This window comes from Gastrolobium bilobum, unplaced genomic scaffold (assembly GCF_033153095.1).
Source record: "Gastrolobium bilobum isolate Gb01-03AN ecotype WA unplaced genomic scaffold, APGP_CSIRO_Gbil_v1 utg755, whole genome shotgun sequence".
Taxonomy (NCBI): domain Eukaryota; kingdom Viridiplantae; phylum Streptophyta; class Magnoliopsida; order Fabales; family Fabaceae; genus Gastrolobium; species Gastrolobium bilobum.
Window position 1 is genome coordinate 240854 of NW_026897541.1, and position 19050 is coordinate 259903.

Here is a 19050-nt window from a genome sequence, read left to right on the forward strand (position 1 = left end):
GGTTGTGAATTATGATAATATCATCTGTCTCTCTTTCTCTTCAAATGTTTATTGTTTATCGTGGTCACTCTTTAATAACATAAGTCATTAAAAAATTTCTTTATATGATATCATAGCTTCACTGGTTATTAGAAGGTCACGAGTTCGATTCTTATCGGCTCTCAAGTTAAACCAAAAATTGGGTCTGTGAAATATTCACAGTTCAAGTCCAAAGAGCCCTGCGTAAGGGGACATGTTAAAGAATAATATAAACCATTAGAAAAACTATCACCTAACATCTTAATATTTTGGGTTCAAGTGATTCTTCACACTCTCCCAACTTGAATTTGAATTTACTTTTGTCTTTTTTTATGGATAAGTATAGGTGAAACTTCTTCCATCTTTTTTCATTCATGGGTAAGATGACATCTTCTGCAACACAGCCTGTATCTCGAGAGGCTTCCAATTATGATGAAGTTTTCATGCAGCAGAGCTTGCTCTTTGATGATAGTCTGAAGGTAACTTTGATCCAGTGCTTCCTCTTTCTTTTATACTACACTTGATACCCCTGGTTTTCACTGTAAAAATTGCTGTCTAATGCAATTTTTACTTTAATTTATAATGGAATTCTTATGTAAGTGGGTGGGCTCTAGTAAAGATGCGTTTTGATAAAAAAAAATTGTTTATTTTTTCATCTATATTACTAGGATTTGAAAAATCTGAGAACACAGTTATACTCAGCAGCTGAATATTTTGAACTCTCATACATCAATGATGACCAAAAACACATGTGAGTTACTTTGCTTGAGTTGGTCTATATTTATGCTGATATAATTATATCCTTTATCCCTTTCTTTACTTTTCATTTTCTTTCTTATTACCTTATGTTTGCAGAGTGGTTGAAACATTGAAAGAATATGCCATAAAAGCTCTTATAAATACGGTAGACCATTTAGGTTCTGTGACCTATAAGGTAAATGACTTGTTAGATGAAAAGATTGTTGAAGCTTCTGGAGCAGAGTTACGTTTGTCATGTATAGAACAGGTATACTCAATAGTTTCCATTCACCGTCAGAAAAGCAAATCTGTTAAAGGAATGTTGAAAGTAATTGCTAAGATGAATAGTTGATTAAATTTCATACCATAATTCATTTATTGAAATCATCAAACATGACTTAGTAGGTGATGTAACTGTTTGAAATAGTTGTAAGTTATGTTTGCTGCTTTGAGGTGATGAGATTTATTATTTTATAGCCATGCCGAAAAGCAGTCCTTGGATGGCTCTTATACTCCAAATAATCCTCTCTAGGAATTATCTTTTAGAAATATTAAGATGTGAGTAGCGGTGAAGTCTTACATCTGTTAGAAATAAATCAAGCGAGGACTATATAAGTGCAAAAAGACTCATTTACATACAATCTTAAGATTTTGGGTTGAATTGTAATGTGCCCAATTATTGTATTTTTCATCCACATACTAGGGAAACAAAATTTTGAGAAGATGGTAATATTGTATTTCCTTAATGTGGCACATTAGAGAATAAGGACGTGCCAAGCCTTTATGGATCATGAGGGGCGTACACAGCAGTCACTGGTGATCAATACTCCAAAGTACAATAAGCGTTATATTTTGCCAGGCAAGTTTATAAGACATTATCCTCTACTCTATCTTAAAATTATCAAGGGAAATTTCTGTTATATTTTATTCATTTTATTTATTAATAAGCATGTCTGTGATGTTTAATGATCACATTCCTTAAATTCATAAGTTCAGCTGGGGAGACCATGCATGGTGCCAACTTCACAAAATCAAAATATATGGGATGCAGCCTAGATGATGAAGATGATTGGCATCACTTCAGGAATGGTATCTTTTTTCTCTCCACTATTTTTCATTCCACTTATTTATGGAATAACCTTAACCATATGTTAATATATCGTTTATTCTGATTTGTATCCCAAAGCTGTTCGAGCTACAATAAGAGAAACGCCTACATCTACAGTGAGGTAATTACAAATTCTGTATATAATTCCTAAATTGCACTATCATCTAGACACAATTCTTTAATTCTCCATGTTGGTGCAGTAAAGGGCGTTCCCCATCACCTCTACAATCTCAGAGATCTGGAGCTTTTTCATTCACTTCACCCAAGCCAAAAACAGATTTAGGTAGTATACAACAATCAATAACATGATATTTTATAGTTAATCTAACTTTTAATGTGGTCTCCCATATTCCCTCCTCTTATTTTCTTTGTCATTTTCACATTAAGACTAAACATCTGAATCTTGTTATTAGTATTTGAATTGCAATCTTAACATGTCCTGCAGAGAAGCGGACAGTATCACCACACAGATTTGCACTTTTACGTGCTGGATCTATGTCAAGTAGGCCTAAGACCCCAAAGACCACTAGATCAACAACTCCAAACTCAAGCAGCAGACCAACAACACCAAGTCCTTCTAATGCAAGATTAAGGGTAAGTGGAAGGAAATTCCTTGACACAATGGTTAGTGTCGGAGGTCGCATGTTGGATTTATGTAATCATTATGACATTATCTTGCAAATGCAGGATAATGTTGTTTTCTATAGACCCCCATAATGGGTTTGGCTCTTTACTAAGCAGGAGCTTTATAGCACTAGGTTGGCTTTATTGCAATAAGTATATGACATGAATCATGACTGTATTCTCAGTACATTGCTTTGCCTTATGTTTTCTACCAGTATCCTTCGGAGTCGCTTAAATCAGCTTCAATGCGATTACCTGCTGAAAGAGGTAACATCAAAGATATACAACAACACCCCAGTAAAAGTAAACGTCTCTTGAAGGCCTTACTTAGCAGGCGCAAGTCTAAGAAGGATGACATGCTATACACTTACTTGGACGAGTACTGATGATAGCTTGATACAATTCCCTTTAGAATTCAAGGGAAAGAGTTCATAGAAGCGAGGAAACCACTCAGTTTTACCAGTTTGATTTAATAGGTTGCACTTCTTTGTTACTTCCTTCTTCTTCTTTTTTTTTTTTTTTTAATGTCCATTTCTTTGTCATTTGAAATGAAACATTTATATGGTAATTATTTTACTGTAAGCTCCTAATGTTATCTTGTATGATGTCTCAATGCAATTGTTCATCAGTTGAATTTTGTTGTCTATTTTTGGTGCTTCATCAGCTTTATTCTTTTAAAAAATGGATATTATGATTCTCTTTAGTGCTGTAACTGGAAGAGAGGCACCGCTGCCCATTCATCACTTTTATATTAACTATTAACTGAAAACAAACTTCTAAAACATCTTAGGAAAAACAAGTGCTATGGTATCTCTGCCAGTAATTTAGTAGATAGTAGACTAGTGGATTGGTGACTTTGAGCATCCCATAAATGCTTGAAACATCAACAAACTTGCTGGGCTTCCAGCTTTCCTCATGTATACAAATTCATAAGCGAATGTGATATTTTTCTTCCTTGAAAGAAGCAAGTAATAGTACATTTTAACGGTGGAAGAACACTTAAATAATCCAACAACAAAGATAAGGAGACGTCAAAACTCCATTCCTTGACCAAATTCTTCAATTGTTTTCGTGGCTAGTGTAAGGACATCTACAAAAGCACTGAATGATGCCCGAAGAAATCTGGCTTCTATTGCCTCAAAGTGCCTGGATGAGAATGATTGAAACGGAGAGGAAAAAGTTAGATTACACATTCAGCATGCCCTTGAAGCTAAATTGATTAATGACAGCAGCAAATGAATCTTTTCGGACAAAAGACAGCCGAAAATTAATGACTAAACAGAAAGTTTGCCTCATATTCGAGATGATATATTTATAATTGTAGTCATCGTCATAACAACAATTAACGAAAAAAATCATTTCAGTTAAACAAACATGATGCAGTCCTTACTCCTTATGTATCTATACAAAGTATTTCATCCAGGGAAAAGATGGCCGAAATTTGATTACAAATTTCACCTGAGTTATCAAAACAATGTATTTTAAATCATATTCACTCTTGAGAACATAACAACTATTGCATTTACTGTCCAAAGGGTAGTAGGTTTAATTCTTGAGAGTCGCAACTCATGGGGAGGGTGGAAAAGCTTAAACCTGGACCAAATAGTCGGGCTCTTTAGTACTTCGAACATTAGTTGATGGAAAAAAAAAGGTATCATTTTAAAAGGACACGAGTTGTGTCATTTTAGATAATTTATACAAAGTATGACCGGTCATACTTTGTGCAAATCTGAAAAGTTATTCTTTTTTTTTTCTCCTCGTTCACATGCTGGCATGTAAAATGAAAAGAAAGTAATTTTTCAGAATTACACACAGTAAGTCACTAAAATAACATAACTTGTGTCTTTTTAAATGAGAAACTCAAACCCAACCCTTAGTTAATATCTACCAAAAAAAACTATTGCATTTAAACGGGAAATGATGACCTAATCATGAGACCGCAAACTCATTCACAAAAAATTAAACTATTAACAGCAAAGAGTATACTCACACTGATAACTTTCCATTAGACACCGTCATGAGTCGTTTTACCTTATCAGGTTGCAACTGCAGAAGACATGGAATTGAATAAAAACCATTTCAAAAACTATTGGTAAAGCATAAGAGAAAGTTCATATCTTCAGACAATCACCTCCTTATCAACGGCTAAGGCAGCAAATACAATGGAAGCATTCTCTTCAGATCCAAAATCCACTTCCAGGTCACTGTTATTGTCATTCCATTTTTAATAATACACACTTGTAAATACTAATTTCAGTACAAAAGAAATAGGGAAGAGATGTTATCAAAATTGAGAACACATTAAAATCTTAACCGCAGGAAAAGAGAGAGAGAGAGAGAGAGAGAGAGAGAGAGAGAGAGTAACCAGGCGAATTCCCATTGGGATTGGGTGTCTGGTGAGGAAGCCATGCGTGACCCACAAACCGAACCCTGCAAACAAATTCAAACACTGTGCTTTGAATCCTGAAGCTCAAACTCGAAGGGATTTAGCTCAGTCCTCTGCGTAATGTTGCGCCTGATACGACCACGTTTCATAGGCAATTTAACGGCGTCGTATTTGAAGCTGTGTGGTGCAATTAAAGTTATCAAAATGGGTTAGCCCATGATGATGCCAATCATGGAGCAGCCCAGTATCAAATTTGTCAAAAAAAAAAAACCATGTTTGATTTATTTTCTGGTTTCTATACCCACCATGGATAATTTTCAATTACTTTATTATTCTTTCTTGGCAACAAAGCACATTAAGTTTATTTTTTATTTCTTTTAACCATAGAAAATAAATAAATTTTCTCATCAATGTCCCTGTTTGAGAAGTTTTATGTCAACTCAATTTATATAGTTGGTGTTGCTTTAATAAAAAATTGATATATCAATGTTTCTATTAAATAAATTAAATTATATAAAAAAAAAAAATTATGTCAGTTTTAGTTGGTGAATGATTTTTGCATTTTAAAAAGGGATATACGCATGGATGGCAGGAAATAACTGCTGCATGATCCAAAAATTAAATGTATAAATATAAAAGAATGTAAAATTATATTTAGTATAAAAAATACAAGAGGATAGAAATCAAACAAAATACTATTGCCGAAGAAAATTATAAACCAATTTGGTAAAAAAATTCACTTATTTCATATTAGTATCTAAATTCATAAAACTTAACACAAAGTCCCTAAAGTGTTATTTTTCCCTAAAAATATTGCTCGTATTTCGCAGTAGTCCCTATTTTTTACAAGTCTAACATTAAATCCTTATAATATTAGGTTACTAAGTAAGCTAGTCCCTAATTAAGTTGGTCCATTTTTTCTTAATGAAAATGACAATATGGCACATTAAGTTGTTAATTGCTAATATAGTCCTAGGATAGCATCATGTAAATATTATTTTGAATATGAACAAAATAACGACGTTTTGATAGAAACCAATTCATTTTGGACTAATGTTGGTAGCTTAATGTGTCACATTGAATTAAATTATATAAATATAATTTTTTTTCGTAGAAAAATTATACAATATATTAAATGTGACTTGTTTGGTAATGTTTTAAATACAGGCAGAATTAAAAAAAAAAAAATGTTTCAGGTTAGGATCCGACTTATTTCAAACTAGTTATAAAGGAAAATTGTTTTTTCCACGCTAACATTCATCATTGCAGTTGTTATTAAATGGCTACGTCAGCGGCTTAACCTATCACAATAAAACTCTGACAACAAAAATAAACTCGACCTAACTCAATAACTATCCTACTTCGAAAACTGATATTTTTAAAATTGAGATAGATACGAAAATAAAATAATTGAAATTTTTTTCGGATAAAAATAGTGTGATACGAATATGGGGAGAATTTCATCTCAAAAGTTAGCTCAAGAGATAGAAAAATTCAAAGTCTATATTAATTCTACATTAGTCACTTATATAATTAACGTGGGACAATTATAATTGGTAGATATAGTAAAAGACTCTGATATCAATTGATACTAACTTTAGAACAATCTCATCCAAAAAAACTAATTCAAAAGGTAACAAAGTCCAAAATTTATATAAACTGCACCTTAGGATAGTAACATAGTATTTAACCGTAATAAAAAAATGATTTGATGTTTGTTATTTTAAATGACATAAGTTATATCATTTTAGGAGAGAGATAGACACAAAAAATAAAAATTATGAAAAAAAATGGGTAGATTTTTTTAATTTAAATTTTAAATATAAAAAATTAAAATGACATAATTTTCCTTAAAAAATATTGCAACATGAACATGCCCCCAATTTAAACTACGTTGTTGGGCCCCTTGAGGCTTGAGCCTTATTAGAATTTCACGTGGCTATGAGCATATTAGCATATTCCATCGTAATATTTGCTTTTAATTTGAGTTTTCTTGCGAATCGAAGGTATATTATTGGGCATAACATTGATTCTCTGCGACTCTCTCTCTCTCCCTCTCCCTCTCCCTTTCTTTGTGTTGTGCTTGTGTGTGCCTTTGTAGCTTTTTTTTCAAGTTCCCAAAGCCAAAATGACCCTGATCAACAGTCTCATAAACCAAACCAAGTTCCCGGTACGTTTTCTCTCTGTCTTGGATGAATAAAACCTTGCAAAAATGTTATGTATTAGAATATAAATAAATAAAATATTATTTATATTCTAATATTATGCACATTCCAAGTTATTTCACTACGACGCAGATTCTTATTATGCATGGTACGATGTGAAAACCCTATTATTTTCTTCTAAGGGGGCGTTTGGTACAAGAGAAATTTTTTTTTGTCCGGGAATCTCAATTTTCAAAAATATGATTTTTACATCCAGATTACGATAATATCTGAAAATTTAAAATTTACAAAAAATTATTTTTCCGGGAATCCTAAGATAAACCATGTACCAAATGGCCCCTAAAGTTGTTCTAATTAGAAAAGTGAGAATAGCATTTACACTTGAATGGGTAGTTTTACGATTTATTACTATTTTGCCATCTATTTTCGGTTCATAAAATGGTGTAAGTTTAGGAGAACGAGAGGCTAGGGCATGCCATTAAGTGAAAATAACATTTATTCTATTTCCCCCGTTTTATTTGTTGAGAGTCTATTTTCCCCTTTTATTCATGTGTTTAATTCTTTGTTACTGTGGATAAGGTGTGGTCTTTTCATCATCTCACATATAGCCTTAGTTCTTCTGCGTTTTAGCCTTTAATTTGTGTTTTTCCTTCCATCTTTGATTTCTTTATAATATGTCAAGTTCAATGGTTATGACCTGATTGTTAAGCAAATTCATTGTTTGCATATGTTTTAATTTTGTCTCCATAAAATTGTCTTGCACCTGACAATTGCTTTCTTGTCTTAAATTTGTGAGACTTAGCCTCATTTCTTATCTTGATATACCCAATTGTTTATTTTAAACATTAGATACGTTACTTCCTGGTTTATTGGTTTGACTGTGCTTAAGTAGGCATTTGGTAGTGGAGATATTTTTTTTACCAGTTAAATGCAATTACCGGTAATATGTTAAGAAAGTGAATTTGATAAGAAAGTTAAAAAAAAAACTGTTTGGTTGGCCAAATCTTTACCAGAAAAATTGAGTTAAATATTGGGAATCTTTGTTTGGTTGAGGGTGAAATAATGATGGGTAAATGTGTTGAAATACCAAAAATAATCCCTAATTTAACCCAGCGATGTAGACATGTGTACTTGACCGAGGGTAATATGGTAACGCGTTCGTTCACCTTTTTGGGGTTGCCCAACCTTTTTTAGGAATACCACACTCGAATTGGTTAAATTCTACCGTTATTTTCCTTTCTTTTTGCACATGCTTGTCAAAGGACGGGGAAAAAAGAAACATGGCACAATTTTTGGATTCTGTCTACCAAACAAAGGAATCGTTGAATGTCAATTACATTTGGATGGGGAACCAAATCAAAAGCTTGAACCAAACACACCCTAAGTGAAATAGTTGATATATATATATATATATATATATATATATATATATATTATCATAAAATTATAAATAATTTAGTTAAAATTTTATATAACATAAAAAATCATATTATATATCATATAAAGTAAAAAAATTAACAATAAAAAACCAAGCTTTGATATCATGTAATACAACTGATTCAACTAAACAATTTAAGCTTGCAAGTGATAACTATGTCGATGGTTTCATATTAATATCTCTTACATTAGATAAACAATTAATTTTTCACCACCATTTTTTACTAATTCTAAATTGATTCTTTGGTCATTCCGTTTTTGAATTATACTGATTGGTGAGCTAACTTGTTTACTGGTAGTCTGGTGTGATATTTGAAACAATGTTAACTATCGATAGTTTCTTACTGAGATATATTGTTGCAAGAATGATATATTGTTAGTCTAAATTTATGAATGTTTTGAATTATGAGACAGGCAATAGACATGCATTAAGCTGATTCTTATTAATATTTCTAATAGCGGGTTTAATTATATTTTATTATTTCATCTGCACATTAGACATGCATGCGGAATCATGTTACATTTTTTTTTTCTTATAATTTGGTTTTGAATCTTTTGATATTTTTTCCTTTATAAATATTTATGGATGTATGTTAATAAGAGATTTCCCCAGCACTGTTTGCCCAGATTTTTAAAAGAATAAAGAGAATATATATTATTATGAGGTCATAACATACATTGTGTGGTATGGAGCAAAATTTCCAGAGTTGCGATCTGATAATATTTAACATTATAGTGTACAAAAGGGAAGTGGATGATCTATCCTCTTCTGTCTCTCTCCTTGGCTTTATTGGCTATACAAAGCATATGGAATTCATCTTGTCAATAAAGGGATATGTTAGGGTCATGCCTCATAGCACAAATCAAGGGCAGGGGAGGGATCCTCTCTTGTGCTTTTTGGCTGTTTGAGAGAAATCCTCTTTCCAACCTGAAAAAAGAAAAAAGAAAAAAGAAAAAAGGGGCAACATTGCAGCATACGTGAGCCTCATCTTGATGAACACGTGCTTGATCTCTCACGTTGAGGGTTTACCAAATTATATATTACGGCCTGCAATGAGAGGGAGTTTAGGATTACCAGCTCAGCAAATCTTTAGAAATTAGAAAATTTTAAAAAAGAAAAAAGTAATCAAATCAATGATTATTATGCAGAAAATATAATCATAGTTACCTATTAAAAAGAATGGTTATTGACTTTCAATATATGAGGGGGAATTTGCAACTGGAACTGGTTTTAAGCTTCTTAGAAGCTTTCTTCCAGATTCAAATGCTAAAACAAGGAGACCAAAAAAGAATAATAGGCAGAGATGCAGTTTTTGTAATAAGCACATCTTAAAGGAGACATTGCTTCCACCCTGAATGTTTGTTCTGACAAAGAACACCCTTTTCTCGTTCCACCCTGCACAAGATCAGTATATAGTAGATCATATCAGAAAAAAAGTGTGCACATAAGCAAAACTAGTAACTGTCTTCGAATGACACATCTTTATTCTACTACCATCCAGATAAGTTATTGTAATTTCAGCCCCCTAAGCCAAGATTCATTAAAACATATTGCAGCTTGGTTGGTTAACGGTTTATATTTCAAATTGGGATTCATGTGATAACAGGATGTCGTAATTTTGGCTCAAAGCATAGGACTGGATTTATTAGAACATGCTGCAGTTAGAATTAATCTATACATTATCTTTCAAATAAGGATGCATGTGATATCAGGCCATATATGTTTCACCTCCCTGGGAGCCAGTGACAGACCAAGAAATTTTGGGTAGTGGCCTGGTAGGGGCAAACCTTTTGGTTAACCTGCTCGGTAACTTTTTTTTTGTTTTTCAAGTTGGGATAGCTGTTGTAATTTTTCATGTCAAGAAATGATAATGTGACTATCATTTATCCTTTGGTGTGAACGAGAGCTAGTTCATCTTATAGGAATTCACCTGTAAATCCATCTGGGACCGGGTATGAACTGATGAAACATGACTCTGTGCTCTGTCTGTGGATACTTGGGCCGTTGGGTTGGGGTGCTAATTAAATCATCTAACCAAGCAGGAAACCAATTAACAGTTTAACACTCCGTGGATGATATTGGGTTTGGCTACTGAGAAGAGAGTAATTGGGAGAAGTCAGAAAGAGAGGAAATGGCTGGGGTTCGTTAAAATTATAAATTACCTAATCAAACTTGAATTTTCGGGGCTCCTTAGGTTGTGGGTACAAAAACGGTATATCATGCATAGTGGTAGATATTTTTTGAGTGGGGACATGTGCCCTGACCCATCAACGTGGGTCTGTCTCTGCTTGGAGCTTAGACATTACTACCGCACGTTGACAACCCACCACGCTACAGAAAACGGTCATGACATGTGTAATGTGTGAGCTCATGCTGAATTGCGAAGTGCAAGAAAAAAAAAATTTGTTCGATGGGGGAATACTTACAAGACTCTTGCTTTGGCAAATTAGTCCAATCATGTGGGTTCATCTTCACTAATGATGCCTTGATCAAGTCAAACAGTGCTTGATTAACCTGAATTTTGAAATGTTTTAAACACATTTTCAATGAATCTTGAGAGGCAAAGAACAAGCAATTTTCGCAGCCAGTATGCTATAACCCAATTTTCTAGCCATAAATTACATAATTTACAGGAAAAAAACCTTGGCGCAACAGATGATGTTATCGCCAAGTCACTTTGGTTCATGTAATTAATGTTTTGCAAAGATCATGTAAGGCTGCTTCTATAGACCCTTGTAATGAGTCTAACCTTCCCCTGCACAACATATGCATAGCTACCAAATGGTGATAGCTTAGTTGACACATGAGAGTTGAGTAGGTGAAGGTGAAAGTATGTATTTGATCCTCCCTAGTTCATCTTTGGAAGGGGTTTAAAGTTTTATTTCTAGATCCGTCCCAAATCGAACTAATCTCGAAACGATGAACCGATTGGAATATTTCCAAAAAAAAAACATATGCATAGGTGGAGTTTTATCCCGTTTTTGTATTACATATTTTATACTAAATTATACCTCTTCAGGCCGCTCATGACTCACTAGATGACCTCCATGAAGATCTACCATTCTAGCCATTGGTTGAAGCCTCTCAGCAAGTCTTTTTGCATGATATATCTGAGCAATTATATCATACCTGAATGTGCCAGAAAAGTGTAATCAATCTCAAGTTAAAACTATAAAATAGATAAATTGTTTGTCTGTGTGCAGTGTTGTCATGCATAAGTTGGCTTCTGTGCGTGAATGATCTGTGTGGTTGACCGGGTGTCAAGTTTCATTTATATTTTGAAACTGACGTTTCTAATAGCCATTGTTACATAAATGTATCCAAACACAGTACAAACCTTCCATGTATGACTGAAACAAGAAAACCTGCAGATTTGATCGCCTCGATCTCTGTTTGAGTCATTTTATGTGTCCAACATGCATTGAGTTGACCATTAAAACCATAGTCAGGTTGCATTCCAGTTGTTGATATACCTTTAACATATTGCTGAAAGAGACAATGACATTGAATTAGGAAAACTCTAAGGAGAAAAATTTCACATACTGATCAAGAACAGCATGATTATTAGTATTGATTGGTAATCCTGTAAATGTGTTTGGCAGTTGAAAGAGAAGGAAATAACTAAATGGTCACATTGTTTCCCTTTGTTTGGATGTTCAAAATGAAAAAAGGCAAGGGAATGGAGGGTTAAATAATGAAAGTCAATGATTCTTTATTTTTCATATTTGTAAAGCTAACTTTTATTAATGGATTACAATCTTAAAATTATAGGTTTAAATGTTTTTGGTCCCTATAAATGTTGCTTCTTGGTATTGGTACCTCTTTAATTTGAGTTTAGCTTCGGGTTTCTTATTTTTTAAATGGGTCAAATTTTGATCCTTACTCTTAACATGTATCTATTAAGTGTAGGTGTAGTGTAGCAAACGGAGTGCCACTTTATCAATGTCGTGTAAGGAATTGCTTGTGTCATAATTAGTAAATTTATCTCATATATTATTTAATTTTTGGTCTAGCTGCATCCGGCAAAACTCCTCCTCCTTGCTATACGCATTACACTACGCCACTCTAGCAATGTTCAGCAGCCCCAAGGTCACTCTCCCTGAAGGACTAGAAGTTACCGTCACACCTTAACTCCCTCAACACAAGAAGCATAATAGAAGCATCAAGGCTTCCTTGCTTTAAACCCAGTAACCACAAACATGAATATTACTATTACCTTTATCCCAAAATAATTGTTTACATAATTGATGAACTCATAATTGAGAAAGTTGAATGTTGTGGACTTTTGGAGGGTTAACTGAAAAACCACCATTCTCCTTTCCTTCCCACAAGAATCTCCCAAATGTCCAAGCACATACCTTTATACTACAAAAATAATCATGAGACTTGACACATTCCTATTGTTCAACTTGGAAATTCTCAGTTAATCATAGTTTGCAATGAAAAACATGTTTTAAAATGTTGAATTTTGATACTTCTAGTACATGCATATATTTTTGTACATAGGTAATCATGGCAGTATACGCCTTTTGGATAATTTAATTACTGGGAGGTAGCTGCAACTACCTGCATAAGTTTCGCTTTTCTCCATAAATATTTCTGGTACACTGCATTTTTTTTTAGTACATTACATTTTGACTAAAGAAACAAACACACAGCACAAAACTAATAAACTGCAAGCACAATTAACATCTGCTTAAGTTAACTAAGATTAAGCTTATTTAATATATCATACCTGATACAAGATCGTTCTCCTTTTATCAGTTCCAACATATTCTTCAAGATATTCCTGCATGTCATACATAAATCTTATCTTTAATATTCATCCTAAGGACCGCATGAACATAGATTTCTAGGCTGTTAATAAATGTAGATCAGTGTTGTTACAATACAAGGAGAAGAAGACAATCTTCACAACTCTTTGGACTTGATTTGAGTACAGATAGTGTGAATCGAAATTTTAAATTCCCACTTCTCTTATAGTTGGGGCTCTATATAATTTGTGGAAAGGAGGGTGTGAAACAGCTGGGGAGAAAGGTTAGGGTGACAACTTGTTATTTCTTAACAGGAAATAATAAACAAAACCAAAAACATGTTTTACTTGTGAGTAGTGGGTGTCCAAGTCAACATCAGCCCTTTCTTCAGGAGTCTTCGCTCTCAAAAACCGATAAGCAACAGAGAATGTTTGTCTGTCAAACTGCAAAAAGTAGAACAAGTGAACCACCTTATGAGGGTACTGTGTCTAAGTTCTGTTCATCAACATCAATATCATTCATGGTCGTTGACCTTAAATTCCGAATCAGCGCAAAGGCCTCATATAATTTATAGGCAACCATGGACAAAACAGATCATAATTCCAACATTATATGTCTAAGTGCACATACATTCCCATTTAGTTATATTAAATATATTAAGCATTCAAACAACTACAATATTGTACATTTGGAATATTTGATGGCTAATATCAAATGGTTGCATTGAGTCCAAGAATCACAATTTCTTTTTCCTAATGCTAAGGCATCCTTTTTTCTTTTTTCCAGTGTCATGGTCAGTGAAATTAATTATAGTTCACCAACACTTTTCTTTCAATTGTTATAGATGACGACTTCAGATAAACAGTAGATATTTTGCATACAATCAACAATTGCTTCAACCAGAGATAAGGAGAAATTTCCCTATATGGAGGTACTAACATCCAGAAATTAACCCAACCAACCAAGTTGTCTGATGTGGCAGTTTAATGTAAAAATATACCACCAGTTTTTCTTCCAAAATATGATAACGACAGATGATCAAAAGCTTTAGTAGGGTCCAATTTTGGGTGCAGCGTACTCAAAATAGGAAAAGTTTTGAGACTTAGATGGAAATATAAGTTAAAAGCTGGATTTAAAAGGGATGAAATTTTCCACGTTTAGAAAAAAGATGGTACATGCGTTGTACCCAAGAAATTTTCCTTTAGTAGGTGCAACTCTTTTATCCACATCTAGACATGTGAAGATGATAGATGACATAAAATCATGTAATAAAAAAAATGCTTTTGTAAGTTTGGTAAAATCATCAGGTTCTTGAGTGATGCTATGCTTTTTAACCCTGTAACGATGCAAATTATATAGCAATGCACTACAATATTCAAAAGCTGCATTGTTGCGTTAGGCTCCAAACTGTTTAATTTAAACAATTTGGCATCGAATATCTATAGCAACAAACAATTTCTTTCCAATGTACCACAAGTCTAAAAATGAAAACATACATGATTAAGATATAACAGCCATCCAAATGTCGGACAATATTATGGCACCAATTCCTGTAAATAGGTGGAGCTAGTTGACCTTAATTTGTAGGGATTTTCTCAGTCATATTTTTAGTGTTTCTTAAGAATCTTGATGGTAACACTATAATTGAAAAACCAAAAAACGAAGGAAAAATCTGGGTACAGTTTAGATCATGTGTAAATGCACTCTTTACTTATTCAAAACCCACTGTATAATAGAAAGAGAATTTCTCAACTACATTTCTGCTAAAGGAACCACCTAACTGTGCTGTAAAATGAACCAAAAATATAGAGTATTAAGAAATTGTTATGCAAGTTAACGCATCCTAAACAGGGTTGATAATTAGAAGTGTGTGTACATGAATTTATGAAACCAGTCCCCCTTGCATCACTCCTTCATAGGGATGGAAAGGGCCAGGGACAGAGTTAGCAAAGTGTTGTTATAAATCAGAAGTATATTACAGAAGCATCATCTGCATAGTGCAGTAAAAACGCATCAGAACATTTTGTATTAGTGCCGAAAGATAGACAATACCTTTGGAAAACATTGAAAACCTCCACCCGTTACATTGAGCAACGCCAAGGAGAGGACTCTATCAGGAACCATTGCTGCTAGTTTACAAGATATCATAGCCCCTGTTTTGATAGGTAAAGGTAATTAAATTAAATAAATAAACCTAATCTAAATCAATTTCAGTTATATAAAGTAATTTATCTGTTCTACCAAAAAAAAAAAAAAAACGACAACCAAATCTATTAGAAATTATAATGCTGTTCGGAGCAGCATATTTATAGGTCATCCTGAAGTGGGTTTTAGTTGAAATACTCGAAACATCCCTAAAACAGAAACCTGAATTTCTTAAAAAATGTAAAATCGATTGCGCAGATTAATGCAAAAACCTACTCAAGAAATCCGAAATGAAATTCAGGATAAAAGAATCAGTACTCACCCATGGAGTGCCCAAAAACATGGGCTTTTTTCCAACCTAAATGATCTAACAAAGCAATTGCATCCTTTGCCATGATCGTGGTTCTGCAGCCAACAATCACCAATCATCATAAGTTAAAAATCATTCATATCATTCAGCAAATAAAATTCCCATCCCATTTTTTTTTTATTTTTTTGAAAAATCGTTCATAATTAAGTAAGACGTAGCAGAATATCACAAAACGCCGGCGTTTTATTACAGAAGAATTTGCCAAGCGATGAAACCCGGAACTCACGAGTATTCGGTTTTATTGAAGGGCATGGAGCTCCGACCCACGCCCCGATTATCAAACGCGCACACCTCGATACCACCACCGGCCTCATTGTCATCTCCGCTGCTCCAAACGACGTCGTCGTCATTGGGGATAGAGGTTCCGGTCAAGCCTTTTATTTGTGGGCCCCACGCGTCGTGCGTCGCAGCCAATCCTGACCGTTTGATCTCCACAAAATCAGCAAAAATTTCGGAAGTAAAAGAAATAAATGGAAAAATTAATAAAACAAACGGAACATGATGATTGAGAAGAAGGACCTATGATGAGGAGCACTTTGGTAGGACCGTGACCGTAAGTTCTATAAAATATCTTAAGGTCATTGTTAAGGTGTGCGTCGGCGGGGGCGACGGCGGCGGCTGCGATGGTGGGGGAAGATTGCTGCCCTCCGACGTCGCAATACGGCATCGTTTCAGCGGCGCGAGGGGGAGCAAAAGGGGAATTGAATTCAAAGGAAAGGAGAAAAGAGAAGAGAAGAGAAGAGAAGAAGAGGGAGAGAATTTTGAGAGTGTGGGCTGTTATTATAGAAAGAAAGAAAAGGGAGAGAGAGGATGGAGAAGTTTGGCGGGAACACGTGGCGGATAGGAAGTGGCTAATGCCACGTAGGATGGTCGGTTCTGTTAGGCTGAGTCTGAACGCGGTGTCAAAGTCAAAATGCCAACTCCAAAATTGAAATCAAAAGGAGCTGAAACGGTGGCGTTCATGCCAATGGTCCAAAAAACGTGCTTCTCTCTCTCGAGTGGTTATTTTTGGTTTTACAGATATTCTTTCAGATGATTATTGTATGAACTAGAAGTGTTTACTTTACTGAATTGTGAGAAGAAAAATGTTACTTTTTGAAGAATTCTTATGGGCCCTTCCTTCGGTTGTTCGTGGGGTTCTCTTTTTTCGTTGCTATTTTTAAAAAACATGTCAAAGTTGAACGTGAAAGTTGGTAGATTTTCAAAGCTGACTTCTGACTCTTCTAATTTTTTTTTTTTTTTTTTTTGGAGAAACATTCTAATTCTTTCGCAGACAACAAAAGCGGCACTTTCGCTTTTGGGCAATGATGTGTGTGTCACTAACTGCGGAAACTCGAGAGTGAAAAACAGTGAAGTTTGTTTTTCACTTATATTTACCATCTTTTTTATCTTATAATCTCTTATAATTATTTTTTATGATTATGGAATCAAAATTAAATCAATAATTACAAATTAAAAATAAATAAGAGTTGTTGATTTGATTTTAATCTAATAATTACAAAAATGATTGTAATAAATTATAAGAAAAAATATTATAAGTATAATCTCTCCTTTTTTATTTATATTAAGGCATTTATTACTTCCGTGTAAGAAAATTTTTCTCTAACAACTAAATATAATATTATTTTTTATATTTATCTCTTTTTTTATTTGGTTAAAATATTAAGTTTGGTTATGGCAGGAGATAATTTCTAACATGAGAGTAATAAAATCCTTATATTACATATTAAGGCTTTTGAATCACAATCCATATCATATATCGTTAGGCCGATTTTTTGGTATCGTGTATTGTAAATCGTATCGAATCATAAGATACAGAAATATAATAAAAAACAATTTAAAAATATATAATATACTTAATATCATATAAATTCAAATTTCAAAAAGGAACCAATCAACAAATTACATAAGTAACTGAAGTGCAAACTAGTTATTCTCTTACCCATTAATCATCAAAATTAATATTATCACTACTTTCACTATTAGCATCTATCGTGACATAATTAATTCATCACTCTCTTCATTAGTATAGTCATTTGACTCATCTCTCATTTGTTGTTCAACAATCTGAGATCTTTTTCCCTTATCATTCTTGTTGGCCATATCATTTTGTTTATCAAGCCAGTTGACATTATCTTGTCGGCTTTAAGATTTTAAGGACCTAAAAAATAAAAATATACATAACAAAATATATATTTAATTAATTATTTTCTTTATTAATACAAATTTTTCAGTTTGATTTTGAATTTAAATTACAAATCAAATCTTTATTTTCCTTTACTCATTAATAATAACTTTTGTAGATTTTTTTTAATTCAAATCACAAATCAAATCTTTATTTCTTGTTTTAATATTAAAAATTAAAGTTTTGATATATTTTCGTATCGTGTGATTAGGGGTGGCAAAATGGGCTGCCCGCCCGACCCAACCCTAGCCCGCCAAAAAGTGGGCTAGAAAACTCAGCCCACCCCGCTCCGTTTGGGCGGGCGAGATGGGCTGCTCGTCAAACTTGTGATATTTTACACTAAAATTAAAAAAATCAACCCGGGTTGGCTTGGCGGGCAGCGGGCTTGAAAAACTCCGCTGGCGCGGGGGCGGGCGGGGCTCGGCCACCCGTTTTGCCACCTCTACGTGTGATACACGATACAATTTCGTATCATATGATACAGTTTTGTATCATCCGATATAATTCCTTTTCTGATACACCCCTCGATACGTATAACTGAGCTTGTGAATCGTATCATATCGTGTATCGTAAGATATTGATAATTATGTTACAAATTACGTGTTTACGTATGAAATTCCTCCACTTTAATGTTTTAGTTTTAGTTTTTTAGCAGTGTTATTATTAAGTGCTTTTAAAAAAATATTAGAATTATAAGTATTTTAACATTCTATATGTTTAAAATACTTATCAACTTCTCGTTATATAATATAATCTACCGCAAATAATATAAATTATTATTCAACTTTTTGCCTCAAACAAAATTTAGATGCCAAATTCAAAATAACCCTTTTATCAACTGCATACTCAAAAGCACCCACACGTTAAAATTTTCAGAATGTGCGTGTTGCACACGTGTTCGACACGCACACGCGTCTGACTCGCTCCGACACGTTTTTTCGACATGCAGTCAACTTTTTCCGACACGTGGTCAACGTTCGGACACGTTCGAATACGTTTTTTTTTTATTCTTAATTTTATTTTATTAACTAAAAATAAAAAAAAATCATTTATAAATCAATTTTTTTCTGTTATGAAATTTGACATAAAAAATTAACAAGGTACGAAAAATTATTTTTG

The 19050-nt window shown here is 33.6% G+C and overlaps 3 protein-coding genes across 3 annotated transcripts; 1 reads left to right on the plus strand and 2 right to left on the minus strand.

Moving 5' to 3' along the window:
- The first annotated feature begins 392 nt into the window (after nt 1-392).
- LOC133307889 (protein ABIL2) lies at nt 393-3019 on the plus strand. The gene is made up of 9 exons (XM_061508449.1): nt 393-497; nt 687-769; nt 874-1024; nt 1516-1615; nt 1753-1845; nt 1943-1985; nt 2065-2147; nt 2310-2458; nt 2704-3019. The coding sequence occupies exons 1-9, from the start codon at nt 393-395 to the stop codon at nt 2872-2874; spliced, it is 978 nt and encodes a 325-aa protein (XP_061364433.1). The 3' UTR covers nt 2875-3019.
- Nucleotides 3020-3225: 206 nt separating this feature from the next.
- On the minus strand, nt 3226-4992 carry LOC133307892 (uncharacterized). Its single transcript, XM_061508455.1, has 4 exons — nt 4854-4992; nt 4620-4692; nt 4479-4534; nt 3226-3634 (listed from the first exon to the last, which is right to left on the minus strand). Exons 1-4 carry the CDS (start codon nt 4895-4897, stop codon nt 3520-3522), a joined length of 288 nt encoding a protein of 95 aa, XP_061364439.1. The 5' UTR covers nt 4898-4992; the 3' UTR covers nt 3226-3519.
- Nucleotides 4993-9122: 4130 nt separating this feature from the next.
- On the minus strand, nt 9123-16645 carry LOC133307885 (uncharacterized). Its single transcript, XM_061508444.1, has 11 exons — nt 16266-16645; nt 15973-16162; nt 15699-15781; nt 15284-15384; nt 13579-13674; nt 13213-13266; nt 11815-11963; nt 11489-11606; nt 10904-10991; nt 9645-9872; nt 9123-9524 (listed from the first exon to the last, which is right to left on the minus strand). Exons 1-10 carry the CDS (start codon nt 16411-16413, stop codon nt 9661-9663), a joined length of 1239 nt encoding a protein of 412 aa, XP_061364428.1. The 5' UTR covers nt 16414-16645; the 3' UTR covers nt 9123-9524; nt 9645-9660.
- Nucleotides 16646-19050: the final 2405 nt, after the last annotated feature.

What these genes read in the sequence shown, in the direction of transcription:
- LOC133307889 (XM_061508449.1), top strand. Translation starts at nt 393, where the DNA reads ATGGGTAAGATGACATCTTCTGCAACACAGCCTGTATCTCGAGAGGCT. An exon ending in TTGGCATCACTTCAGGAATG is followed by an intron (nt 1,846 to 1,942) that starts GTATCTTTTTTC and finishes TGTATCCCAAAG; the next exon opens with CTGTTCGAGCTACAATAAGA. An exon ending in ACGCCTACATCTACAGTGAG is followed by an intron (nt 1,986 to 2,064) that starts GTAATTACAAAT and finishes ATGTTGGTGCAG; the next exon opens with TAAAGGGCGTTCCCCATCAC.
- LOC133307892 (XM_061508455.1), bottom strand. Translation starts at nt 4,897, where the DNA reads ATGGCTTCCTCACCAGACACCCAATCCCAATGGGAATTCGCCTG. An exon ending in TCCCAATGGGAATTCGCCTG is followed by an intron (nt 4,693 to 4,853) that starts GTTACTCTCTCT and finishes TGACAATAACAG; the next exon opens with TGACCTGGAAGTGGATTTTG. An exon ending in TCTAATGGAAAGTTATCAGT is followed by an intron (nt 3,635 to 4,478) that starts GTGAGTATACTC and finishes ATTCTCATCCAG; the next exon opens with GCACTTTGAGGCAATAGAAG.
- LOC133307885 (XM_061508444.1), bottom strand. Translation starts at nt 16,413, where the DNA reads ATGCCGTATTGCGACGTCGGAGGGCAGCAATCTTCCCCCACCATCGCA. An exon ending in TGGACACCCACTACTCACAA is followed by an intron (nt 13,267 to 13,578) that starts GTAAAACATGTT and finishes TATGACATGCAG; the next exon opens with GAATATCTTGAAGAATATGT. An exon ending in GTTTCAGTCATACATGGAAG is followed by an intron (nt 11,607 to 11,814) that starts GTTTGTACTGTG and finishes TGGCACATTCAG; the next exon opens with GTATGATATAATTGCTCAGA.